Source organism: Athene noctua, unplaced genomic scaffold (assembly GCF_965140245.1).
Source record: "Athene noctua unplaced genomic scaffold, bAthNoc1.hap1.1 HAP1_HAP1_scaffold_31, whole genome shotgun sequence".
In the NCBI taxonomy this organism is placed as follows: domain Eukaryota; kingdom Metazoa; phylum Chordata; class Aves; order Strigiformes; family Strigidae; genus Athene; species Athene noctua.
In genome coordinates, this window is record NW_027437536.1 from 749479 (window position 1) to 777078 (window position 27600).

Sequence of the window (27600 nt, forward strand, 5' to 3'; positions counted from 1 at the left end):
ACGTATGCCATGTCCGGGGAGGGGTCAGGTGTGCCATGGGATGAGGTAATTAGCGCGATCAGTCAGCCCTCGTTAGCATACTGAGGGTGTTAACTTTAATATGCATTTGGTGGCTAATGACCCAAGGTCATTCACCGGACACCGGCCCTTGCGATGTGCCCAGGTGCCCCAGGGCAGAGCCGTCCTGTCCCCACAGGGCTCCCTCCCCCGGCTGCACGGGGCAGCGTTATCAGCTTCGGCCTCCACAGGATGCACCCGGGACTCCGAGATTCGCCTGGCGAGGGTTTGAGGCATTTCTCCCATCAGCCCCGGCTTTTGCTCTCCCAGGCTCTTTGTCTTAGCTTCTCGCAGGCCTGGTTTCTCGTCTCTCACAGAAGGGGCTGGGGGGGCTGGGGGCACATTAAGGGCTGAGAAGGGACATTGAGGGTGAGGAGGGGTGGGAGGGGGGACAGGGAGGGGCCTGGGGGGATGGGGGGGATGGGGGTTGAGGATGGGCTGGACGGGTTGCAGGGGAAATGTAGGGGACAGACAGAACTTGGGGAGACATTAAGGGGACCCAGGTGGCCGCAGGGGACTTGGGGGGGTGTCCCGCCCAGGGGACCCCCGCTCACCCCCTGACACCCCCCCTCCTCTCCCCCCAGCTCTGCCCTCCCAGCTGCACCCCAGCCCGCTGGAGCCCTCCCTCTCGCTGGTGCCCGGCAGTGCCCAGGGAGGGGGACCCGAATGGGTTGGGGGGGTGATGAAACCTCTGTCCCCGTGCCCCCCCACCCCCCATTTGGGGCCCACGCCCCCCTGCTCCCCCAAAGCAGCGTGGCCTCTTGGGGCAGCGAACAGACCGAGGAGCCGGCCGGCGGCCGCAACACCTTCGAGGAGGAGGGCAGCGGCATGAAAGGTGGGGTTTGGGGGGTCGTTTGGCGGTGGGGGGGGTCACAGGGACCTGCCACCCCGTGTCACACTCCTGTCCCCCCCCAAGATGTCCCCTCCTGGCTGGAGAGCCTGGGGCTGCAGGAATACATGGCGCTTTTCTCCCAAATGACGTACGAGGAGATGATGAGGCTGACGGAGCATCACCTCGAGTCGCAGGTGACACGGGGTGTCCCTCCCCTGTGTCCCCCAATGAAGGGGAAGACAGTGTCCCCCCCTCCCCGGTCACTCTGACCCTGCTTGTCCCCTCCTTGTCCCCGCAGAATGTCCCCAAGAATGCACGGCACAGGATCCTCCCCGGCATTCAGAAGCTACGGAAGCGGCCGAGCATCCTCAGGGCCCTGGCTAAGGTGGGACGGTGACAGGGTGGCCCTCGGACACCCTGAGGTGGCCCCGGGGTGGCCCTCGGGTGCTCAGAGGTGGCCCCGGGGTGGCCCATGTCCCCTTCTGCAGCCCAAGGGCTGGCACGGGGTGTCCTTGTTCTCTTGTGTCCCCAGGGGTGGGACAGGGTGTCCCCAATGTCCCCAAGGGTGTCACAGGGTGTCCCTGCTCCCCCTCATGTCCCCAGAGGTGGCACAGGGTGTCCCTGCTCCCCCGCCTTATTTTCCCAGGGGTGGCACAGGGTGTCCCTCACATCCCCGTGTCACCAAGGGTAGCACAGGGTGTCCCCTGTGTCCCTCAACTCCCCAGGAGTGGCACAAGGTTTCCCCCATGTCCCTAGGGGTGGCACGGGGTTTTGCCCATGTCCTGGTGTCCCTGGGGATGGCATAGAGTGTCTCCCATGTCCCTCATGTCCCCAAGGGTGACCCAGAGTGTCCCTTGTCCTCTCATGTCCCCAGGGGTGGCACAGGGTGTCCCTTGTCCTCAGATCCCCGGGGGGACCCCCACATCCCTGACACCCCGTGTCCCCAGCAGTGGCACAAGGTGTCCCTGGTCACCCCCTGTGTTCCCAGGACTGGGGGGGTGGTGTCCCTGCTCCCCCCTGCGGTCCCCACATGTCCCCCCTGCTCCTGACATGTCCCCCAACTCCCCACAGGACATCCAAAAGGGGGGCAGCGTGCGGATGGCACTTCAGGAGCCCCAACACATCACGGTGACCCCCATGAAAGCCTTTCGGCGCTCCCCGGCCGCTCGCCCAGCAAACAGCAGCTCCAAGGGGGCCCCCCAAGGGCCCCCCCACGCCAAAGCTGCCGAAGCCCCCGCCCTCAATGGGAACATCCCGGGGCTGTTCACCCGTGTCATGGGCAGAGGTGAGACACTCCTTTTTTGGGGGGTCCCAGGGTGCTGCGGGGGGAAGAGTCAGGGTGTCTGGGTCCATCCCTGAAGCCCCCCCGACCCCCCCCAGTCTGCACCCCGCTCCTGAATTTGTGGCCGGACAAGGAGAACATCACCAGTTACCTCCAGCTCCTGGAGAAGTGCCTGAGCCACGAGGTACGGGGGGGCTGTAGGGCTTGGGGGGGCTGTAGGGCTGTGTGCCCCCCCATATGCCCCCTCGCTCCTCAAGCGGTCACAGAGAAGCAGAGGAAGAGGCTCCTCTCCTGGAAGTGGCGGGTCCTGAGGCTGCTCCGCACCTTCCCCCAGAAGGTGCCGCCCTACGGCCCTGGCTCTCAGCGCCCCCAGGGGTAGGTGGGGCCCCTCAACGCGGGGGGTGGGGTATGGGGGGGTGGGACCCCCCCGTGGGGTTGTGAGGGGACTGGGACAACCCCCTGGTCACCCCAGGCACTGGTGGCCCTTTGGGACCCCATCCCTGACCCCTCATTTGCCCCCTTTGGGGGGTTGCAACTCCCCTGGGGGGCTCTTGCCCCCATCCCCCCCCCCCCAGGTGCTTTGGTGCTCCTGTGTGCCCCCCCTCCCCAATTTGGGGGGGTCTGAGGGTGTCTCACCCCCGCTGTTTCCCCCAGGACTCCCCTGTGCCCTAATTTAACCCCTGGGTGCCCCATTTCCCACCCCACGTTTGGAGGTGCCACCCTGGGGGTTTGGGGCAGCTGGTGCCACCCTGACACCCCCCGCCCGCAGCTGGGCTGTCGGCTCCAACTCGCTCCCCAGAGTTGGCTCTGGAGGGTGTGTTGGGGGGCAGCAGGGGCAGCACCCCTTTGTGTTGCCCCCCGCCATGCAGCTGCCCACCGACCTGGGGCCTGCTGGGGTGGCCCCCGACCCCTGGCCCCCCCTCGGCAGCCCCCCATCGGCACCCAGGGACGTCAGGTGAGTGCTGGGGATCGGGGGGGGCAGTTCTGGGGAGGTAGGGGGCTGTCCTAGGGGTTGGGGGGGGACCAAATGTGGGGGTCCTTGGGGTTTGGGGGGGGCAGGAGTTGAGGGGGTGGATTTGGGGCGATTGGGGGGCTCTTGGGGCGGATGTTGGGATCCTTCAAGGTGGGGGGGCCCTAGGGGGTGGGGGGTGCAAATGTGGGGGTGCTTGGGGATTTGGGGGAGTCTGGACTTGAGGAGTGGATTTGGGGCTCTCGGGGGGGGGGGTCCTTCAGGATTTGGGGGTGTAATATACTATTGTAAGTAATTTGCTAAGTTAGGCAAGGCGGGTGTGATAGGTTTGAGTGATCTGTAAATGTTAAACCACACTATCCTGCTGTCTAAAGTATTGTAAACATAGAATATGGTACCCTGTGTGGGTGCTGAAATGGTTTGCAGTTACTATAACCTATACTACAAGAATGTTGGAATATATATGGATAAAATATAAAGCATGCCATTCGGTTGGAAAAATGTAACTGCTTCTCGGAAACCCCATCACCTAGAGCTGATATGTCCCCGCTTCTCGGAACCCCCCCACCTAGAGATAACCTGTAACTGCTGCTTGAAGAAAAGCCGCCAAAAGATGGGATCATGAGGCTTTTAAAAGATCCAACAGGAGAAAAGCGCGCCAGGAGACCAAGGCTTCGAGACTTCCAAAAGACCCCACAGGAGGGGGACGAAGACCCAAGCATCTCAAAGGACCCAGTGGAGAAAAAGCAGGACAATCATCTGACGAGAGAGGATTGGTTAAAGACGGTGGCACAGAACTATAAAAAACCTCTGGTTTTTTGAACTCGGGGTGCGTGTGGCAGAGCTGCGGCTCTCCATGCACCCAGCGCTGCTTTGCCTATTGCTTCCCACCCTAAATAGATTGAACCCAAGTAAAAAAATATATATTGTTATAAAAATTGGCTTTGTCTGATTATAACAATTTGGTGACCCCGACGTGATCTCAGTGTGCTTTCCTGGACTGTGGCTTCTCGAGGGGCGCCCCACAGGTTGTGGCTCGAAAGTAGCAGCCTGGGTCAGTCTCCAGAGACCAACGGACAAAAGAGAAGCAATGGTCAAAGGAACTGGAGCTCCAAAGGAAAGACTGCAGTACAAAATACCCGTAATTCTGGTGCACGAAGACCCGAACGAAGACGACGGAGTTGTGAGTATAAGGGACACCGTTGGGTTGGGTGGGATTCGGTTGCTTGTGTGTGAGAGTGTGATTGAGACGGAACCTCATTCTGGAAACGAAAGTCGTTTCGGAGCCAGGATTTGAGTTCCGAATCGAGTGTGGAGGTCTTCTAACCGCGGTTCCAAACTCCCGCGAGGGATTTGGCCGGTGAAGGACCAAAGCGGATCCTATAGGAGTCGTGGGCGGGAGCACGGGTTCTAGGGGTACGTGGGTGGGTAAAGGGTTCAGCCCCCCGCAAGACACTCTTAATGGTAACCAAGGGCGAGAGGAATTGCCGTAGAAAATTCCCAAGGCGAGAGGAATTGCCGTAGAAAATTCCCAGGAGATATGTGGGTGGGTAAGAGATTCAGTTCCCTTGATATAACCCACTACAAGGACGAGAGGAATTGCCTTAGAAAAGTCCCAAAGGATACGTGGATGGGTAAGAGGCCCAACTCCCTGGATCCAACCCTCTACAAGGGCTGTAGGAATTGCCACAGTAAAACCCCTAGATGGGTCAAAAGGAATCAAAAACCCGGGACCAGAAAAAAAAAAAAAAAAAAAAAAGGTAAATTACTGGATATACCACCGGATAGTCCATTAGGCATAATGATTAGAAATTGGAATGAAAGTGGTCCTAGAAAAGGAAAAAGTAAATTAAAATTAGTCCAATATTGTATGGTTGAACGGCCGAAGAAAGCTTTAAACCCACCTGTCTTCTGGCCTACTTTTGGGTCTTTTGAAGACTGGATTTGCCAGGCTTTACGTACATATGTTTACTCAAGAAAACCTTCTAGTTGAGAAGAAAGCGATTATGCAAAATTGTGGATCAGGACTTCACGTCCTTAACCAGCTTCAATACTTACACTGAAATAGGATGAGAAATCTGAAGAAAAAGGGGTAAGAACAGGGCAGGGACAGAGAAAGATGATGAATGGGAACCACTAGATAACTGGCCGCCCCCATACTTTAATTATCCGGCCCCGGCGGCTTTGACGGCCCCGGCGGCTTTAACTGCCCCGGCGGCTTTAACTGCCCCGGTGGCTTTACCTGCCCCGGGGCTTTACCTGCCCCGGCGGTTCCCCTTCTGCCTCCGGCTGCAGGTACAGGAGGTAAAACTGCCGTAACTGAGGGAGCGTCTTTACCCCTCACGGGAGGTGCCCCTCGGAGGCAACCAAGGAGGCATCGGGTTTGTGGCAGTCCCGTTCAACACCTCCGATGTACGGAATTTAAAAAAGACACGGGGACTCTATTAGATGATCCTCTCGGAGCAGCTGAGAGGTTAGCCCAATGTTTAGGTCCCAGTACTTACACCGGGGAGGAAGTACAGTCCGTTTGAAGCATCTTATTCACGACCGGGGAAAGGCAAATGATTCGACCAGCCGGAATGTGTTTGTGGGAGCTGCAAAACCAAGCGGGGCCGCCGGCGGGTCAGAACTGGCCCAGTGTCCGCCCTCACTGGGGTCACCAAGAACAGGGCCGGCAGAATATGAGGGACCTCAGAAACTGAACAGTGGCCGGCATTAGAGAAGCAGTTCCTCGGGGGCAAAACATTAATAAAGCCTTTAGCGAACATCAAGGGAGAGATGAACCACCCACTGGTCGGCTGGAAAGATCGAGAAAGAATTTACAAATGTATTCGGGGGTAGAGCCGACACGCCCCGTGGGAGCGGCTTTATTAAAAAACCAAAACCAACCAACCAACCAAACCCCCCCCCTCAATTCGTAGCCAATTCGTGAGGTGCCGTCAGGAAAAAGTTAGAAAAAGTATACAATTGGCAGGACCGGAGTCTGCAGGAGCTATTGAAAGAAACACAGAAAGTGTAGGTGAGGAGAGACGAAGAAAAGCAGGAAGCAAAGGCGAAAATATTTGCAGCAGTCAGAGAAACCTCTGAGATCTCATTCTAATGGATTTACCGGGAGCTTCGGGTGGTGAAAAGAAAGGGGCAGTAACTAGAGGAAACGAATTAGCATGCTATTATTGTGGGAAGAAGGGACATTTACAGCAGAATGAGCAGGATAAAAGGGTGTTTAAAGAAGAATAAGGAAGTCGGGAGCTCTATTTTCTGGGGACAAAGACATCAAAGGAGTGCTCCATAAAAATAAAACGAAGCCCCAGAGAGAAAAGTTTGGATTTTTAGCAAATACGGGTGCAAAAAAAAAAAAAAATCAACTGTAAAAAAAATATGCCGAGGGGATTTATTATTGCTACCAGAAGCTGAAATTAAAAAAATAATAGTACAAGAAAAATAAAAAAAGTTATACATTAACGGGAAGAGACGAGCAACAGCTAAATCCTAAAGTCTGATATACAAAAGGAGAGATTGGAAAGCTTGAAATAAAGCCTATTAAAATTGACAGAATTGATCCGGAGACACCAATTCGGATAAAACAATACCCCATTCCCCTAAAGGGTCGAGAGGGGCTGAAACCAATTACAGACGAATTATTAAGTAAAGGCACATTGGAACCTTGTATGTCTCCACATAATACACCTATTTTACCGGTTTTAAAATCAGACGGATCTTACAGATGGGTGCAGGATTTCGGGGCTGTGAATCAGCGAACTGTGGCTCGTTTCCCTGTGGTAGCAAACCCCTCGATGCTGCTCAACCAACCACCCCGAACTATATTTGTCCAGTGTATTGACTTAAAGGATGCATTCTGGTCCTGCCCCCCTAGACGAGGAGAACAGAGACTATTTTGCATTTGAATGGGAAGATCCATCTAATAATAGAAAGCAACAACTCAGAGGGACAGTGCTTCCCCAAGGGTTTACAGAATCGCCTAACCTTTTTGGGCAGGCATTAAAAAAAAAAGTTACTGCAGACATTCAAGCCATCCTCAGAAATAAAGCTTTTACAATATGTAGATGATTTATTAATAGCTGGACAAACTGAGGATGATGTCGGGATGGGGACTATAGAACTGCTGAACTTTGTAAAGAAAAAAAAAAAGGATTAAAGGTTTCAAAATCTAAATTACAAATTGTAGAAAATGAAGTCCTTGGGGCACTAGGGTTTGAGTGATCACTTCTTGAGACATTTTGGCTGCATTGGAATATATGAAATCGCAAAACAATTTCCGGGGGGGAAAGGGACGGGGGGGATCCAGGGGCAGGGGGAGGGCATGGGGGTGGGCACAGGGCCATGGCAGGAGGGACTATGGGGGGGTACACACAGGGACAGGGTGAATTTGGGGACACAGCGGGGCAAGGCGGTGCCGGGGGGAGGGGGACAGGAAGGGATTTTGATGGGGGGGGTAAGGGGATGTGGCCCCCCCAAGGTACCCCCTGACACCCCTCCCTGCCCCCCTGCAGATGACACAGACAAGACCTCCACCATCAGATGGCGCCGCCCCCCCCAAATTCGGGGGTCCCACCCATAGCCCCTCCCAGGGTGCTGGGGGTGGGGTGTCACCCCCTCCATGGCCAGTCACGCTCAGTTCCCCGTCCCCCCCCCAAAAAAAAATGAGCTGCGGGGAGGGGGGGGGATTAACACACAATCCCCACCCCCCACTTTGACCCCCCTGCCCCATGCCGGGGGGGAGGGCCGCAGGGCCCCCCCGTGTGAGGGAGGGGCTCCCCGGGCTGATGACCTCACTGGGGGGGATCGAGGGGGAGGGGCTCTCCTGGCCCCTCTTTTTTTTTTTTTTTTGGGTGGGGAGTGTGATAGGTAGTAAATCGTCTGTTCATCAAATCCAGTAAGAAGACAATAGAAAAGCAAACTGTCATATGAACTATTGTATGTTGTGTAAGACTAACAGCAAATGTTTAATTGAATTAACATGATAGTGTGAATTGTGACAGGAAGAAAGGGGGGGGAACAACAAGAGAAGAAGCATCTGCACTTCAAAAGGTGTGAAGAGTTGCAGATGCCCAATTAAGCAAACAAGAGAGTGTTCACGACCATAAATCTCCTTATTCAAAGAGACTGCTGGGCCTAGGCTGATAAGGACGCTGCAGACTTAGTGGATCATCCCATTCCAGGCGAAAGGTGAAAAGTACACTGTGAGGAGGACCTACGGCCTTCATCCCAGACGACCACCGCCCATAATTTGGAGACCCTTACCCGTATTTTTAACAGCTTCTGCGCAAGCGTAAAAGACTGATAAGCACCATACGAAGCGGGAATAGGCGGGTCCAAGTAATGTATATGCATAAGTGTATAATGACTATGTAACACCGTGTAGTATAAGATTGAAACAAAATGCCCTGGGGTTGCGGGCCCTTGTTGGAGCAGGAGACTCCCCGGCCGCCCAGCGCTGTTTTGCTTGTTGCCGCTTGCTAAATAAAATTCTGACTTAGCCAAATTTAAGAAGTCAGTTTATAACAAATTGGTGCCGTGACTCGGATCGCGGTTTCCAGGCGGAGCCCCATACGGGGGAGGCGCCCCGCTGAATTTCGGCGGCCCCTGCCTGAGGACTGCTCCGCCGAAGCCCCGACCGACGAACCCTAAAATTCGGCAACAAACAAAAGAACACCGGTTAACCCCATAATCTTTGTGCACGAAGTCCCGGACGAAGACGCACAGGGTTGCGTGAGTATAGGCCGGTTTTCCGTTCGGTTGGGGTTGGGTTGCCTGGAGCGTGGTGTGTGAGACGCCCAGTAGGGCGAAGCGAGTGCGGACCCCTCGGTAGTGCGGTTCCCATATCCCGCGAGGGACTGGGCCACGAAAAGGGGGAGTAGAGTGTGTGAGTGTGTGCAGATGCTCCAGAAGATGGGACAGAAGAAGAGCAAGCCTTCTGATCCCATGGGTGGTGTGGGAACCCAGGCAAGGTACCCTCAGATACCACCGGATAGCCCTTTAGGATTGATATTAACTAATTGGGAAAACTACCCCTCTAGGCGGGGTAAGGACAAAGTAAAAATGATTTATTATTGTATGGAAGTTTGGGGAGGCAAACAAATTAGAGGAGACCATCTCTATTGGCCTGTTTTTGGGTCTTTTGAAGAGTGGGTCTGCCAAACTTTAAACATTTATCTACACCAGAGGGGGCTAAACCCTCTAAAACGAGGGTTTAACCTTGCTGATCAAGAGGCAAAAAGAACAGCTCTTAGATGCCTTAGACAGAAAACCAAATTTAATTAAAAAAAAAAAAAAATTTAAAAATCATCTCACGGTCTGAAAAAGGGATGAATGAACAAGAAACCTGCAACCGGACAGATCTTGGCTCTGTTCCGAATAGCGAACAGGAATTTACAAGTCTGGCAAAATCAGCAGCCTGCCCCGATGCTATTAATTGATAATCCCGATCAAATGACTCTCCTGATTCGGGGCTTGCCGGACTCTTTGAAATCACATGCAATACACTTACAAGATCGTTTGTGGAATGTATTAGCCTCACAAGGGGGGAGACGGGCAGGGGGGAGAGCCCATGACTTGGTAAGAGATAGCTCAGGACTTAATAAATTATGGCCGGAGAATGGGCCTTATCAGGGGAACAGGTAAACCTAAGCCATCCATATGCAAAATGGAAAAGCAGGAAAATCTGTCCCCTTCCTCTCCACAAGTTTTAAGAGCAAAGAGAAACCTCTTGTGGACTGAGGGAACAAGACAGGGGATTCCCCGAGAGTTAATGGATGGTCTGCCTACTACAGTTTTAGAAAAGCTCATTCAAGCCTGGAAAAGCAGAAGGAAGCTGCCCCCACCCCAGCCGAGCAGACCTTTCGGAGGAAGGGAGGGACAGAACTGAAAACTAACGAGATGGTGGTAATTGCTTCACAAACACCAACTGCCCCTGAAGAGGACTTGATTGATTTAGGGTCGGGAAACTGGATGTGCCATCCCCAGTAAGTGAGCTGGGGGATGGCGGGTGGGTCCATTTAAGGAGGCTCACAGAAAATACTAAGGGAGACTTATTGATTCCTTTTCCGCTTGGCTCCCTTAAAACTCCAGTTACATTTCTAGTAGATACGGGTGCTCAGGTCTCAGCACTCCAAACTGATATTACCAAGCAGAATAGCATAATTGCTGGCAAAAAGCAGATTTGGGTTACAGATGTTTTCGGGGACTCTAAGCCACAGCTAACTGCTCGGCTGAAATGCTGGTTACCTGGGAATGAAACTGCAACAGAAACTATTATAATTCTAAAAAAAAAATAAAAATAAAAATAAAAATTCCACAAATATCCTGAGACTTGACCTATTGAAGGGACAAGCCTGGGTAGATTCAAAAGAAAGAAAATGGAAATCTTGGTCCCCAACTACCTCTATAAGACTTTTACAGCAAGCGCCTGCACTTCCTCCTTCTAAAATTGTTAATGTGAAACCTTACGCCTTACCGTTGTGTTCCAGGGAGGAGATTGCTCTGGTAACAGCAGAGCTGCGGGAACAAGAGATAATCATTCCAAGTCACTCACCCTATAATTCCCCAGTGCGGCCAGCCCATAAAGCTAAAGGGAAGTGGCAACTGACAGTTGCCTATCAGCGATTATGTGTCCATACAGGTCCTCTAACAGCTGCAGTACCTAACATAGCTAAACTGACTGCAATACAGGAGGCAGACAGAGATGGCTTTGCCTTTATATGGGAAGGTGTGCAATTTATTTTTACATACCTCCCCCAGGGATACTGCCATCCACTGACCATCGTTCATTATGCACTAGTGTAGGAGCTTGCTCAAATCCCTCCTAGGGAAAGGGTCAAGATATATCAATATATTGACGATGTTCTGACTGGTGGTTCTGATCCTGCTGCAGTGGGACAGACCCAGTCAGGAAATCACCCTGCCCACCTCGGGAGCCTTCACCTCCCCCAACTGCACCAGAATACCCAGGAGATTCAGACTCCCCACCAAATTCCCCGAGGGAGCAAAGAGTAACCGGGAGTCAGACTAGAGCAGGACAAGGCAACAGCAACTTGTACCCCCTAAGGGAGGTTGCAATGGGAGGACCCCCTAGGTGTGGCGGAGAGGGTGGATCAATTTTTAGGACCAAATATTTATGCCTGGGATGAAATGCAAGCCATAATAGTTATATTATTCACTGCTGAAAAAAAGGAGACATGATCAGGAGGGCAGGAATGAGAATCTGGGACCAACAACATCAGCAGAGCCCGGCAACAGATATGAAGCGGTCTCTAATTCAACCTAACTGGAATAATCAGAATGAAATTGATAGAGGCCATATGCAAGACCTGAAGACGATTGCAGTCCAAGGTATAAAAGAATCAGTCCCTGAGGGCAGAATATTAATAGAGCTTTTAGTGAACAACAGAAGAAATATAAAACACCTACTGAATGGCTTGAAAGATTGAGAAAAAGCTTACAGTTATACTCAGGAGTAGATCCTGCCACCCCTGTGGGGCAGGCTTTGTTAAAACTCAGTTTGTGGCTAAGTCCTGGGTAGATACTAGGAAGAAGCTGAAAGAGATCTAGGATTGGCAAGAGAGAGGAATGGATGAATTACTGAGAGAAGCTCAGAAAGTTTATGTTAGAAGAGAAGAGGAAAACCAGAGAAAACAAATATGAGAGCAAACAAGGGTATTGGCAATGGCCGTGAGAGAGGGACAGAGAGGAGCTTTAGCAGCGATGGGAAGGCCTGTCGGAGAACAAAAGGATAGACGCTCCTGGAAAGGAGGCAGTCATCCCTCCGACTTAGAGCATAAAAATATAAGGGAAGTGGAATGTTTTTATTGCAAAAGGAAAGGGCATGTGAAGAAGGTTTGCCAAAAGAGAATCCAAGATGAGAAAATATTCTTTGAAGATTAGTGGGGTCAGGGGCTCTATGTGCTGGGGACCCCAAAGAACAAAGAGCCCTTAATAAAACTTAAAGTGGGTCCTCAGCGACAAGAAGTAGAGTTCCTTGTGGACTCAGGAGCCAAAAGATCTACCATTCAGGCTTTCCTTCCAGGTTGTAAGGTATCATCAGAAAAAGTTAATGTAATAGGGGCTAAAGGTGAACCATTTGAAGTCCCCGTTCTTCATAATATAATTATTGAATCAATATGTAAATATGTGATTGGAACATTTTTATTAATACCAGAAGCAGATTATAATTTGCTTGGACGGGATCTGATTATAGAATTAGGAGTCAATTTGGAAGTGGAAGAAAAAGAACTCAGAGTCAGATTATGCCCCCTTACAGCTGCGGATGAAGAAGAGATTAACCCAGAAGTATGGTATACCCCAGAGACAGTGGGTAGACTGGATATTACCTCCTTTTGAAGCAACCATTAGGAACCCAGAGATCCCGACCAGAATCAAACAGTACCCTTTGCCGCAAGGAGGCAAGAAAGGCTTAAAGCCTGAAATAGAAAGACTCCTTAATAAGGGACTATTGGAACCTTGTATGTCGCCTTTTAATACTCCAATATTGCCCGTTAAGAAAGCAGATGGGAGTTACAGATTAGTGCATGATTTAAGGGAAATAAACAAAAGAACTGTTACTACGTTCCAGTAGTAGCAAACCCTCACAAGCTATTAAGCCAATTGAACCCTGAACATCAATGGTATAGTGTCATCGACCTAAACGATGCATTTTGGGCCTGCCCTCTTAAAGAGGAATGTAGAGATTATTTTGCCTTTGAATGGGAGAACCCTGACACTCACAGGAAATTAAGATGTCCTAGGTTAAATGTTTACCTCTGGCCCTACTAAATGTCAGAACCCAGCCTAAAACAGATACCGGAATATCTCCCTTTAAAATGTTATATGGAATGCCTTATGATTTGGAAATGCCCCCTGATCACCCTCAAATTAAAGACGCAAGAATAATATCCTACCTAATACAACTAATGGCAAGGAGAAAACAGCTGCGAGCCCGAGGGATGGTGGTACAAAGGCCTCCTTTGGACATAACAATGCATCGAATTCAACCAGGAGATAAAGTATTGATTAAATCGTGGAAAGAATCTTCCTTAACCCCCCCCCGTTGGGAAGGACCCTATGCTGTTCTTATCACTACAGAAACTGCTATTCGAACTGCTGAGAAGGGGTGGACACATGCCAGTCGTGTGAAAGGACCTATACGAGATTCATCCTGGCAGGTGACCAGCTCTCCCGGAGATCTGCGAGTCACTCTTCGAAAGACCTAAACGAACACTGTGAAAGTCAAGGTACAAGACACCACAAAAGAACTCAATGAGTGAGATGTTAATATTTTGTTAATTAAAACCCATAGTTGTTTCCCTTTCATGTATATAGAATACAATACATGTAAAGAAGGCTGGTGGATTCATAATACACTCGAGGCGAACCTCCGATCTAGTCGTAATCAAGATTACTGACTAGAACGGTGGTTAACTAACTGGGCCTTAAAATTAGAAACAACAGAGAAGGAAAAAAAAAAATAAAATATATATATATATATATATACACACACACACTCACCCTAACTGGCCTACAAAGTACCAACGTCAAAATCCTTGTCAAGGGCCTGAGATTGAAGCTAAAACTGGGAGGCCTATGCAGACCAGAGTAGAGGTAAAACGTACCCCTGAAGAATACGACGGCTGCCGAGAAGATGAAGCACACTGCTGCTCTATGCAACAGAGTAGGCAGAGGAGGCAGAAACGTACACCAGTGGGGAAAAACTTCAAGCCCTACTCTGAGAGAAAAAGGCTCCTAAAAAGCGAAGGCCAGGAAGGGGTGCAAATCACCTTGACTCTACAGGAGCAATGCCCTCCTTCTATAAAAGTTGTAAAAACTTTCAGAATCCTACCAACCTTCTATTGGATCTATTGGACTATCTGGATAACAAAGAAATGGAGTTTCCACCCTTCTCAATACATTCTGAGCATACTACTCATAACACACATGCCACAAGCACGGGCTGGACTGAACCACCAGCCCCATCAACCTTTTGAATGGACCCTAACTGCTGAAAGGGGTAACCAAAAGCAAACACAGACTGTAATAACATCAGGGGCACCATCATTTGTAAGTTCCCTGTGTACACTTGTGCCCGTAACGCCTTGCACACAGGACTCAGGATTTTATATTTGCCCCAGTTCCAACCCAGGAAAAAGCTACTGCAATTATCCTGACCAATTCTATTGTAAGTATTGGGGATGCGAAACTATAGCCTCAGATTGGGGACCAGAAGCAGGGCCGGATAGATATTTAAAGGTACAATGGGGACCTGACAAATGCATCATTCCTCCCAAGGATTCCCTGAGACCAGGTTTCACAGCAACTCGTGAGGGTCCAAAGAACTGGTGTCAGTATCTCATGTTGAATGTAACTGAACCCCAAGATTCTAGTTGGCTCGTAGGAAAAAGTTGGGGAATCCGGCTTTATGAGTCAGGAAAGGATAGGGGCAATTTTATTCAAATAAGAAAGAAACCAGTCCCAAATGATCCAATACTGGTAGGGCCCAATCTGATACTGACTGATGAACTGGTTGAAGAAACCGAGGAAAGCATAACAACAATTCCAAGGATCAATAGCAATCAAACCACCCAAATATCTGATGAAACCACTGGGGATAACCCCCTTTGGAAAATGATACAAGTCAGTTACCAATTACTAAACAAAACCAATCCAAACCTTACTGAACATTGTTGGCTGTGTTATGGAATCAAACCACCTTTCTATGAAGCTGTAGGAGTAAACAAGAGACCCGAACGGGTAAATGGCACTAACCCTGCACAGTGTATATGGGGCACAGAGAAACAAGGAATTACATTGACCCAAATAGCAGGAAGAGGTTTGTGTATAGGCAAAGTCCCAGCGCACAAGAAACAACTGTGTGCCAAGAATAATAGAAAGGAGTCACAGAAACCAGAGAGACCTGCAAAGTGGTTAATACCTGCTAAGAACACTAAGTGGGTTTGTTCCACTATAGGAGTGACACCCTGCCTGTCATTGCAACACTTCAATGAATCCTCAGACTATTGTATTCAGGTAGCAATTGTCCCTAAAATCTTTTACCACTCTGAAGAATTTGTTTTTAATTCACAAATTACCCAAAACCACCACTTGTCTAAACGAGAACCTTTCACAGCATTAACAACAGCCACCCTAATGGTTTTAGGAGGAACAGGTGTAGGCACGGGGGGTGGCTTCATTGGTACAACAAAGCAAAGAGTTTAAAACATTGAGAATGGCTGTAGACGAGGACCTGGTAAGAATTGAACAATCAATTACTGCTTTATAAAAGTCTGTCAGGTCCTTATCAGAGGTAGTACTACAAAACCGAAGGGGGTTAGACAATGTTTTTACAACAAGGAGGATTATGCGCAGCACTTCGAGAAGAATGTTGTGTGTATGCAGACCACACCGGAATAGTAAGAGATACCATGCCTAAACTACGAGAAGGACTGGAAAAGAGAAAAAAGGAACGGGAAGAGCAACAGAGTTGGTATCAATCTTGGTTTAGTCACTCCTCATGGCTAGGTACCCTACTGTCAACCTTAGCAGGGCCACTTATCCTCTTAATTTTAACCTTAACTTTTGGCCCTTGTATATTTGACAGGGTAGTAACGATCATTAAGAATAGATTAGAAACAGCTCATTCAATGATCATGGGAACTAAGCGTGAACCTTTGGGGGGAACACCGAAATTGGAAGAAACTTTCATCCTGAGCCAACAGGCACTCGAAAGATTTGATGAACAACATGGTGAAAAGAAAAAGGGGGGATTGTGATAGGTAGTAAATCGTCTGTTCATCAAATCCAGTAAGAAGACAATAGAAAAGCAAACTGTCATATGAACTATTGTATGTTGTGTAAGACTAACAGCAAATGTTTAATTGAATTAACCTGATAGTGTGAATTGTGACAGGAAGAAAGGGGGGGGAACAACAAGAGAAGAAGCATCTGCACTTCAAAAGGTGTGAAGAGTTGCAGATGCCCAATTAAGCAAACAAGAGAGTGTTCACGACCATAAATCTCCTTATTCAAAGAGACTGCTGGGCCTAGGCTGATAAGGACACTGCAGACTTAGTGGATCATCCCATTCCAGGCGAAAGGTGAAAAGTACACTGTGAGGAGGACCTACGGCCTTCATCCCAGACGACCACCACCCATAATTTGGAGACCCTTACCCGTATTTTTAACAGCTTCTGCGCAAGCGTAAAAGACTGATAAGCTAATTACCATACGAAGCGGGAATAGGCGGGTCCAAGTAATGTATATGCATAAGTGTATAATGACTATGTAACACTGTGTAGTATAAGATTGAAACAAAATGCCCTGGGGTTGCGGGCCCTTGTTGGAGCAGGAGACTCCCCGGCCGCCCAGCGCTGTTTTGCTTGTTGCCGCTTGCTAAATAAAATTCTGACTTAGCCACATTTAAGAAGTCAGTTTATAACACTTGGGAAAACTATTTTGATCTTCTAGCTGCTAATACAAGAGAGAATCATCAACACAGTTAAGCTAAAGCACAACACTCACTCAACACACCTAGGAGCATTCCAGTACTCCTTCAAGTATTTTCAAAAAACTATTAAAATATCACTGCAGTATGATTAGGTAGTAGATGCTTAATGCCTACCACCTAGTGGATTAGCACAGCATAACCTTCACACACATACCAAAAAACCCCACAACCACAGAACAGAGGAACCCCGTACCATACAGAACAACTTTCCTCTGTCAGAAGGAGCAGGATGCACACGGGGCCTCCAGTGATAGAAAGCCATGAAACGCTACCCATGCAGTATCTTTTCCAATTGGACACCCACCTGCATATCAGACTAGAATAAAAAAATAAGCGTACCAAAACTTTTTTTTGAACAGCACTGAAAAATAGTTCCATTAGAAATGGAGTAAGCAATTCCATAAAAATTTGAATGCTTACATTTATTAATGTTGCTCCCACCTGATACAAATGGAAGCGCAGCCTGTAGTCATGGTGATTTTTCCTGCAAACCCCATCTCATACGCTTGTGGACAAACACATCTCCGGAATTTGCACAGGCAAGCTGTCAAACTATTGCCAACCTTCTTGCCCTCTCCACACACACTTGCACAGACAAAAGAAAAGCAAGTCATATTTCTAAAGTTGAAAAGAAATTCTTTCTAACAGCAAAGGCCAGAAACACCCACTTGGTGTGTCTATTGGTAAAGTCCTCTTCAAAAGTTCTTACGGCCTCTACAGAGCCCAGTTCCCTCTCTGCTTCCCTACTTCCCGTCCCTGGGTTGGCTGGGGGGGAAAGACACTCTTGGGATAAACACACGCTTCTGTGGTGTTTAACTCTCACCTTAAAAAAAAAAAAGTTTTAAGCATTTTACACTTTGCTACACTAGTCCAAACTACACAGCCACCTTAACAGAAAGGGCTCAGAAAGCATACAGTCCAACCACAGAACCCACCGCCCGAACTTACAGGGTAACTGCCTGACTTCCTAACTGTAGGTTCTCTCATTAACACCTGTCTTCTACTAAATAAACTGTGCTTTGTGAAGTCTTGTGAGTCACCAAAGACAGTACCATAAGAGAAAAGCTGCTGCTCAAATCCAGGATCTAGATAACGATTTGCCTCTAGAAGCAAAACATCTAGGAGACCAAGATCACAAGTAGCACTGAGAACTACAGGTGTCAGATGTACAACCTAGCTCAGAAGTGTTATCTAAAGCTCCACCTGCTGCTGTCGAGGTCTCCAACTATAAAACATCTAACATTTAAGAAACACCCTCCACAAGTTCCCAGTGTTTCAGCCTCAAAACTGACAAAAGCAAACTCCTTACTTGTAACGTTCTCGAGCGCTCGGAGAGGGGCAGCTGATCCACTTCCCACATGAATTCTCTCACTGCTGAATACAAGTTCTGCTGCACCTCATCTCTGCACTTCTGCACTTCTCGGGTACCTCTGGTGACCAAAAGCACACCCAAGTTGTACAGACTTGCTGCTGGTTTTCCTGTGTAAGGCAGGAGCTAGTTTGTAAAAGAATACTGCAATGCACTGCATAAAAAGGAGTAAGGACCCCTTGTCACAAAGAACACTTTTCAAGATGAGATTTCTGCAGAATATTCCTTCAAAAGCTACAGCATTAGAGACTTAATGTAGGAGAAGCTTCAGTCAGGCAACCAAACTCCAACTGATACCAGTTCAAGCCCTAGAGTAAGTTCAGCAGCCCACACGTGACTACATGTCGATCCAGGAGCTCAGACAGCTCGGGAGCCACAGAACAAGTCTCCTTCCAGTGTCTGCATTTAACTGGGCACATGCGACAGGCCGTGGCTCAGATAATGCCTGTTAAACAACCAGCGCTTCAGAGGGCATTAAGTACACAGGCAGTATTTGAACAGCCCGCTTCACAAAGGTGTAAGCTCATCGCAAAAGCAAACAGTCGACTTCAATTCCTTTAAAACGGGCTAAAGGCTCCTCAAACTACAAAAGGTGGTTTATTTTGTGTCTGGTCTAACTTACACCTCCCAAAAAAAGAAAGGAAGGAAGGAAGGAAGGAAGGAAGGAAGGAAGGAAGGAAGGAACAAAGCAAAGCACCCCACAAACAAGCCCACACGAACAGCCACCAGACTCAGTCACCCCAAACACCAAGCTCGCTTACCGTCTTGTTTCTGATAGCTACAGCAGTGCCTAGGAAAGTCCATCGGAGCAGGATAATGCAGTCACCCCATCAATGCACTCTTGCTTAAGTGTGATTTAATGACCTCGTAAGTACGAGAAAAAAAAAAATTCATCCCCCTCCATGGATAAATTCTCATCCATTTCTAGAGCCTATTTCTACTTTTGGCCCCAGTTTTTGAGTCCCTTCAGTACAAGTTACTACGCTGCAGCATATGGAATAGCTAAAACTAACCCTAGCATCAACGTCCTCATTAAACAACTCTGTTTATCCCACCCTCCCCCACATTTTTTTTGTAAATGAGCAACTGAATGCTCCCCCATTTTTAAACAATCAGCATGATTTTTTTTCATCGTTTCCAAAAAAAATGCTGAGTATGTACACTACAGTCTCCAGTAAAGCAAATCCTGAATAAGTTCCTCAATCAAAATCATAAACTAAACAACCCACCCATAAAACACTATCTACACTGTCTGAAAAGGCAGTTGTGTTACACTGTATTACCATGAGTATCTGTCTACATTGCCACCATGGGGACTTCTCCCCGTCCCTGTTTTGCCCATCAGTGGCGCCGGCATCCTCTCAGTCACGTTTCATCGGAGAGCTGGCTAAGTGACCAGCACCACCTCTTCCCATCTGGATACAGAATGTACATCCGATTCTGTTTTATCAGAAATACTTGTTAGCCTCTCTACAGTCAGGATCATTTTAGTAGGGAGAACAGGCAGAATAACAAGCACGCCCGTTTACTTATATTTGAAAAGAAGGAGCCAAGATTCTGTGGCACGTTAGAGCACATAAAACAGATCTTTAAAAAAATCTGAATTATTACCAGCGGAAAACAGTCACCACACTGCACATTAGAACAGGACAACCTTTGCAGACCATAGCTCTAGCATGATGCCACCAAAACTCTTGTTCTGTACCCTTCACCTACCACAGCCTTCAAGATACTTAAGACAAATTCCCCAAGAGCTTTGCCATGTCCTGCTTCCAGCTGCTACCAGTTCATCTTGAAAACTGATTTAATTCCTCAGGGAGCTCTACACTTCCACACACATTCCCACGTGCATACCCTTGCAGCATCCAGGCACTCTGGGGGATACCCAACATCTCGCAGAACTTCCCCCTTCTTCATTTTCCCCCCATTTCAAGCATTTGTGACACTACTATGACAAGTTCCTCTCTGAATTCAGATAGTAGGATTTTTTTAAAACATCGTCGTGCTCTTGAAAGTCACAAGATTCCATGCCACTTTTCATTGACACCCTGGTTTAGGCAACCAGGAACAACGTCGGTGGCAGGGAGACCCAGACCCAGATCCAGACACACTCACACACACACACACACACAGACCCAGACACACACAGACCCAGATCCAGACAGACACACAGAAACACACACAGACCCAGACAGACAGACCCAGACACACAGACACTCCCCCCACCCCAGGGCAGTGTTGCTGAACACACAGAGGGAGCTACCACAGTGCTCCAAGCTCATTTCAGCACTATTTCGACTCTTTCGGCAGTGCAACACACTACACTGCATCATGCAGCTCACAACTGAAACGGGTGGCCGTGTCCGGACTGTCTAACATATTCCAACAAATCAGCCCATCAGAAAATCCTCAAGCGCTCTTCAAGAATGAAACCTCTTTTCATGACCTTTGCCGTGCAAGAGTACTGCTTGCTGGGGTTAGCAACTCAAAAAAACCCCAAACCAGACAAAAAACCTCACAGCACTGCCAGCTGAGTGACACCAGAGCAACCCCCTCTACTGATCAAACGCTCTGAGGCTCCCCGGAGGCTGCACCTGCTCCTGTCCCAACTCCTGTCCGCGTTAGGAGTTCGCTTTCCCCTGTCCCCAGCCCACCCGAGTCAGAGCAAAACCGGACAAAGGGGCAAAACCAAGTTCTAAGACAGCTCTGCTTCACTTGGCTGCTGGTGCTCAGCGAGGTTTATCAACACACTTGAGCTCGACCCCCCCGTCATCTCCAGAAAACTGCTACTGTTTCACAGGGGACCAGGGATTCACCCAGGGAAAGCTTGTGCGAGTGAATCCCTGCGCAGCCCTGGCTCCTGGGCACCGCACAACCTGCTGCTCTTCTACATGTTACTCCCCGAATCAAGATGCAACACTAAAATGTCATCTGCTTATTAACGCTGACCGCAGCGCCGTCACATTTAGACCTTTGACTTTGCTGTCGGTGAAATGAGCTCGCTTCCTACGAACACGTAACGTATGCCATGCTCTAGGCGTTCAATCCTCCTCCCAGCACAAGCAGCAAAACCAGAACTCGCCGGGTTCTCCCCACGGCCCGTGATTTTCCAGTCCATTTCACGAGCCACTGAATCCAGCGTGACCCAGCAACACTCCTGCAGCAAACACGGCGCAAAGGGCTTGGCTTCTACTCGAAGGCAGTCACATCCCGCTTGCTGTCCTTCCCCCCGGCGCACGACCGCCAGCCCCTCCCCGCCGGCCCCAGCCCGGGGAACCTTCCCGCTGCCCCGAGCGGCGCCGCCGCCCGCCGGACGCAGCCCAGGAGCATCCCGAGCAGCGCAGCCGTGCCCGCACACCCCGGCGGGCTCCTGCAGCCCTGGGGGCGCGGAGAAGTTGCACCGGATGGCAGCTTTCCCCACGGCAAGTCCATCCTCCCACCCGCCCGCACCGGGCGCCGCTCTCCCCGCAGGAGGGAAGCGTGTCCCGGGGAGCGCCCCGCGGCTTTACCAGAAGCGTTGGAAGAGGCACCGCGGCTGCGCAGCCCAAGAGGGCTCCAGCCGGCCCCGAGCGGGAGCCTTGGAGCTGCCGCGGTCGCTGCGGCCAGGGACGACGGAGTTCCTGCCCCACTCCCGCTCCCCGCTGCTCTCTCTCCCAGCCGACAGCCCGCACAGTCCCGGGCACACGGCATTCGCGCTGCTCATTCAAGCAGCACGCAAGCTGAGAGTTCGGGGCAGGTTCTGGCACCGAGGGACGTATTTTTCCCTCTGAAGGGAAAGAAGCAGAGGCACTTTGGTTCCTCAGCACCAGACAGAACTCGGGTCAGCCAGAAACAGACCTCAGGCTCTGAAGATGGCAAAAGCGTGCTTTAGAGACAGCCCCCTGCACGACCTGAGCCATTTGTGACAAAACCGTTTTGGTTTCGAGAGTATGTTCAGGACAGGAGGTCAGACAGCTCTTCCCAGCAGGCCCTGCCTTCCCAGGGAAACATCCAGCTCTCAGGCGGCTCCTCCTGGTGAACCTGCTGACATCGGGCAGCATCGGATCCCATCACCTAACTGTTTCAGCATCTGCTACTCACCCAGTTAAACATGCTGAAGTTCTGATCATCTGCTATCTGCAGCCCCCAGAGTCTGCACTTCTCGGCGACGCTCCGACATTGCGAGTCTGGTGGAATTTCAACTCTGTCTGATGTACTCAGAACCTCAGAATTTCCACAGTCAATCTACAAGACTTTACACTGCAACAGTAATAGAAAATAAAAATCAGCAGAGGTTACGCAAACCTCACACAGAAACATGCACTGACAGCTACTGGAACAAAAGCATTTTAGCACACAGGCACGTTGCAGAGATCCGAGTCTTCTGTACTAAGCCTAGACACCCTTCCAAGGGAGGAACCCAGTCAGAGAAATCTCCCGTGTTGGCACCTGTCTCAAAGCTCAGCGACAAAACCTCCCGTAACAAAACAGATCTTTGATGGCAACTTCTTCCAAGGGCTACAGTTAAGAGGCAAGATAGAAGACTTTCTGTAATGGACAGATATGTAATCCGATGTTTCCATGCCAAGCAGCCGGTCTAGAAATCAGCATTTTCAGTAGGAACTACCAGCCTTCTGTACCAGTCACCTAATGCTGACGAACAACTCTTTCAGGTCATCTGCATCCGTGCTAACATGTCACACAAAGGCTGCTATCTTCACCACTCAGAAGTTCTGAAATTAAATTACACTGAAGTTTGGAAATTAAATTACACTACTTAACAACATTAAGTACCACTCGCCCGTGAATCTCTTGATAAAGAGATACAAACAGCACTTTGCACGTATGTCATGGTTGGCCCGTCTTTTCATCAGCATTTTTCAAAATTCTAGGTCCCTTGAATTTGTGTCCCACGTAGACATTCACCGTTTCTAAATGCATTCACACACAGCAAGTTCCAAAAAGAGGAGTTGCGTTATCTCCTGTCACCCTACCTCTAGAACTGATGTACGATTAAAGACTTTCAAAAATGGTTCCTGCCTTTGCCTTGCTGATCCCTTCCTGTACCACACGTCTGTGCCCACACCCACCTTCGGAACGGCCACCATGAATCTGGAAATCAGGAAAAAGAGACCAAAAATTGCATTTTGAAAACATAAGCACACCTCAAAATGGTATTTGTAATACATTACAAGCCTTATTTTCACACTCTCCTATAACTATCCCAACAGCAGTATCAAAACTAATGCCTCTGATATCTCCTAACAATATATGCTAATGCCTCAGAAACATAATCCTCTACTCCAAAAACAACAGCTCAAAGAAAATTTTGCAAGTAGAAAACCACCAACACCTTACCCAGCTTTTGCCATGGCTTTTCTGATAACGTGTTGCCACAACATTTCATTGACACTGACGGCTGATTCAGCCTGGCAGAGGAACAAGCCGGGCACACCACAAGCAGGCTGGGCTTGCTGTCAGTGCGGTTTCTTCTTTTCACGCAGAATGAATGTAGAAGGTCATTTACCTGCACACACAAACGGTTCAGACGGTCGTTTTAGGGAAACCTTACTTTGCAGTAAGCCGTCGGTGGTTCACACGCAGAACCAAAAGTTGCCATCGCTCTCTGTATGCCTGTCATCGAGCTGCCATTAAATACGCCCTTGTTATCTTCCTAAGAGTACTCTGTCCAGAGCATCCAACAGCACAGGTTCTTGTAAGGTCCCCTGCACTTCTTGAGATGGAGCAGAGAGTCACTTCTCAGAAAAAGCAGTGCTCTCTTGTTAAAGATAACTCACAAGGTACACTGGGCAACGGAAGAGAATTCAGCATTCTGTGTATTACCTTCTTGTAGTAGTTCCCCGAGGGTTAAAAACCCCGATGGTTGCATAATTAAACTGAAGTCTGAAGTGCAGAAAGATTTAAACTTGCTCACACAAAGCGAGCATTTTCTTTAGGAAAGCCGGCAGTTTTTAAAGAGATCTTAAGAGAAGAGAACCCACAGCATAATCAAACGTCAAGAAAACACCTAAGAAGATGGTTGCATAGAATTAAGGCTTTTACGTCCGGGTAGAAACAAACTCCATTTACACACCACCTACTTACCTTACAAAGATCAGGTTTGCTAGAACCTGCATTAGCCCACGACTCATTTTCAAGAGGTCCTCACGTCTACTGACATTCTAAGAAGTGTGGAGAGAAGGGACCAGTTATTAACTGTCACTTTTAGTAGGTGATGGCTTGTAACGTCCCAAAGTTAAACCAAAGCAGTTGCACTGCTGTTGAGGCAAGCAATGCCCTACCTTAAGCTTTCAAGCTTCGTGATTTCGGTTGCGTCGGTAAGCCTGCTCTTGTTTTCTTCCAAAAACTCATGAAACGGATCGGGGCAGGTAACATACCCCAGAGGAATAGTTTGCGACGGACGCTTTTAACAGTTGGATTACCAGCTTCTGTGAGCAGCGTGCAGACCTTTCTTACCCATCTTTCCTCACAAATTTTAGTGTGTATTTGGTGTTCTTTTTCTTCCTCTTCTTAACACAAGGAGGCCAAAGCTCTGGCACACCCCTTGCTCTTTTCACGTGCAAGACTCGGGGTTTGGTTTGTTAAAAATATAATGACTTTAATACGAGGCTACTAGTATTTTGCTATATACATAAGTTAAAAGAGATTCATCGTAGTTTGATTGTTAAAATGGTTTGGAGGGTTTTTTTCCCCTCAAGTACTCATATGCACTGTTACTGTGAATGTGGAAAAGCACTGGAGAAACCCCAGTCAGAAGTCCCTAGCAACACCGGGTTGCGCAGGTGAAAAAGCACTGGAGGAAGCCCTGTCAGAAAGACTCTGGTTCTGGCGGGAAGAGGAGTAGAAAAACACCAGACAACCCCCCCCTCAACCCCACCAGAAAAACTAAGAAAACTCGAGAAACTCCACTACACATGGACGGACTAAACCACACCCATCTTACGAATATGTCTCAGAAAAGACTATAAAGCGTGGGGCGTTTGTTTCCGCGGAGTAGCCTGTATGTGCTTAGTAATAACTAACGGTGAGGTTGGGACTAAGTCTTTTGTCCTTGGGTGTGCAGGCGACCGTCTTGGCATCTTCAGTGCCATGCTTTAGCTTGTAAGCTACAGGGACGGGGAAAATTGCTTCGGTCAATTTTTGGGGTTACGGTTAATGATTATTAGTGTTTGTTTGAAGTTTTTGGTTGGTACTTGATTGGCTCGGTCAATTTTTGGGGTTACGGTTAATGATTATTAGTGTTTGTTTGAAGTTTTTGGTTGGCACTTGATTGTCCATCGGTGCTGAGTGGAAAATCCTCTCCCCCCGCTCCCCAGCGTACCGAACTTTTTTGTTTTGCTTGTTCTTATTTATAAAAGTTATTTTCTGGTTGTGCCTCTGCATTTATAACAGTTTGGTGACCCCGACGTGGTGCTGCAGAACCCGCGGGGTGTTGGTTTCCAGCGGAGGCGCGCCCCACCTTTTAGGTGGCTCCCGGACTCCTTTACTCTCTCGGTCCGGCAGTATCACGAACAAAAGGCAGTAAGAACAAGCAACACAAAAACGAAATCCCGGAAGAAGCTCCCGGAGATTTCCCCGCAGAGGATCCAAGCGAAGACCTCGGACTGTGGGTGCCGCTGGGTGCCGGAGGGTTTCTGCCTGAGTGAGCGTGGTGGGACTGAGCCGTGGCAGCGTCACGCAGCGAGCGCGGAGCCCTTCTAGCCGCGGGGCCGGAGTTCCGCGAGGGGCCTGGCCGGCGAAGGGGCGAAGCGAAAGGAAAAGTTTGAGAGGACTCAGGCGAGGGATTCGGGTTAGGGCTTATCCCAGGGTCGACAGGGGATTAGTTTATCCCAGGGTTGATACGGGACTAGGGTGACTAATATGGGCCCGGAAGGGAGTAAATCCCGCGGCTCGGGGAACCCACGGAGAGGTTCCAAGAGAGGGAGCGATTTACCCGACACTCCCCAGGACGGTCCCCTGGGCTGGATGTTAAAAATTGGTCTAACTAGTCTGAAACGAAAAGAAAAAGTAAAGACAAAGTGATCCGACACTTCATGGTCGAATGGGCCAAAGAACCTATTTCCGACGGTCTCCCCGGCCGTGACGTCGGAGCTGCGGCGCCGGAGCCGTCGTCAGTCCCCGGCGGCAGCGCGGCAGGCGAGCCCCTGGGGCGGTGCGGGGGGGAGCGGGGGCCAGACCTCGGGAGGGAGGGAGGGCCGCGCTGCCACGGGCGGCAGCTGCGCGGCGTTTCTGGCTCGTCGGTGCTTCTGCCGCGCCGCCAACGAGTCCGTGCGGGGCGGTCGTGCGCGCCTCGCGGAGGGCCGCGTGTTGGATTTCTATACAACAGCTCCTCTCCGCAGGCCCGCGCCTCTCCTCCCGGACCAGCACAGCAGCAGGCGCCAGCGCAGGCCGTCCGCGCCTTGCTCTCCGCGGCGATGGCGAGCGCGCAGCAGTAATTCCTGGAGCGGGTCCTGGCGGAAAAGCAGCGTGCGGGAGGTTTCTCCGCGTTTCTTACCGTTTTCGGAACCGGGGCAAGGCGGCCCCCTGCGGCGGAGCCTCCGCCGTCGCGGAGCAGCTCTGGGGAAGCGCCCGCGCGGTGCGAGGGTCTCTGCGGCGGTGCGGGGGGAGTGTGCGTGTGGGGCGTGTGTGTGCGTGCGTGTGTGTGCGCGCTGGCGCGGTGCGGGGCTTGGCCAGGGCCCCCCGAGGGCTGCGCGGAGCCGAGGGCTGGGCGGGGGGGACAAGGCGCCCGAGAACCGGCGCGGGGACGGTTATCGCCGTGGCCGGGGGTGCTCGGCGAGAGGGGAGAGTTTTGGGGGGGAGAGGCGCGTTTTTCCCCGAGTGCGCGCGGGGCGGGCGCGGAAAGCGCAGGGGCGCGGCTCTGCGGCTCTGCGCTTCCGTCACCTCCCGCACAGCCCGGGCGGAACGGCCCCGTGTCGGTTACGCGCCCGCGGTATTTCAGCGAGCGCTCCCAGCCCCGTGTTTCGGGGAGGGGAAGGCGGGCGGACGCGCCGGCTGTGGGCAGGTCCCGATTTCTGCGCCCCGCCGTCCCGCGGCCGCCGTCTCCCGCGCACCGGAGGGTGCCCCCGGCTCGGCCGCCGCTTTACTCCGCGCTGGGCCCTGCGGAACGGGGCGGGGGGGCGGGGGGTGTCCCTCGGCGGTGAGAGGCGGGCGGGAAGGGGAGGCCGGGCCGGACAGGGTGGCCCCGGCCTGGTCCTGTCGGGGCCGAGAGCAGAGGGGGGGGGCTCTCGCGGGACGGCCCCCCCGCCCCGATGGGGGGGGCTGCGCCTGGTTCCGAGTCCGCTCTCTCACAAGTAACACAAGGATGCGTGCGGGTGCTACTCCGCGGCACGCAGGAGAGATCCCTGAAGTACTGGACGGTCAGACCCAGCGGGAAGGAAATGGGGGGAATTGGGGCTGTTCTAGTGTTTTTATTATCAACTGAAATTAAATTGTGCTTGATTTTAATATGAGTATAGAATTAAGAATTAACATTTATTGTACTTTGAATTTAGCAACCGACTGCTACTCTAAAATCCCCTGTACAGCCCCGTACCAAGGCCGAGGGGATTGGTCATAACTGTTTAGTGGGAACGGTTAG

The 27600-nt window shown here is 50.4% G+C and overlaps 1 protein-coding gene across 1 annotated transcript in view; it reads left to right on the forward strand.

Moving 5' to 3' along the window:
• Positions 1 to 26458, forward strand: part of LOC141974074 (uncharacterized) — a 31314-nt gene extending 4856 nt beyond the window's left edge. The window contains exons 3-7 of the mRNA XM_074933325.1: positions 1961 to 2174; positions 2270 to 2355; positions 3100 to 3126; positions 25416 to 25643; positions 26012 to 26458. Coding sequence (XP_074789426.1) covers positions 1961 to 2174; positions 2270 to 2355; positions 3100 to 3126; positions 25416 to 25643; positions 26012 to 26458 — 1002 coding nt within the window. The remainder of the gene's footprint in view (positions 1 to 1960; positions 2175 to 2269; positions 2356 to 3099; positions 3127 to 25415; positions 25644 to 26011) is intronic.
• The last annotated feature ends 1142 nt before the right edge of the window (positions 26459 to 27600 follow it).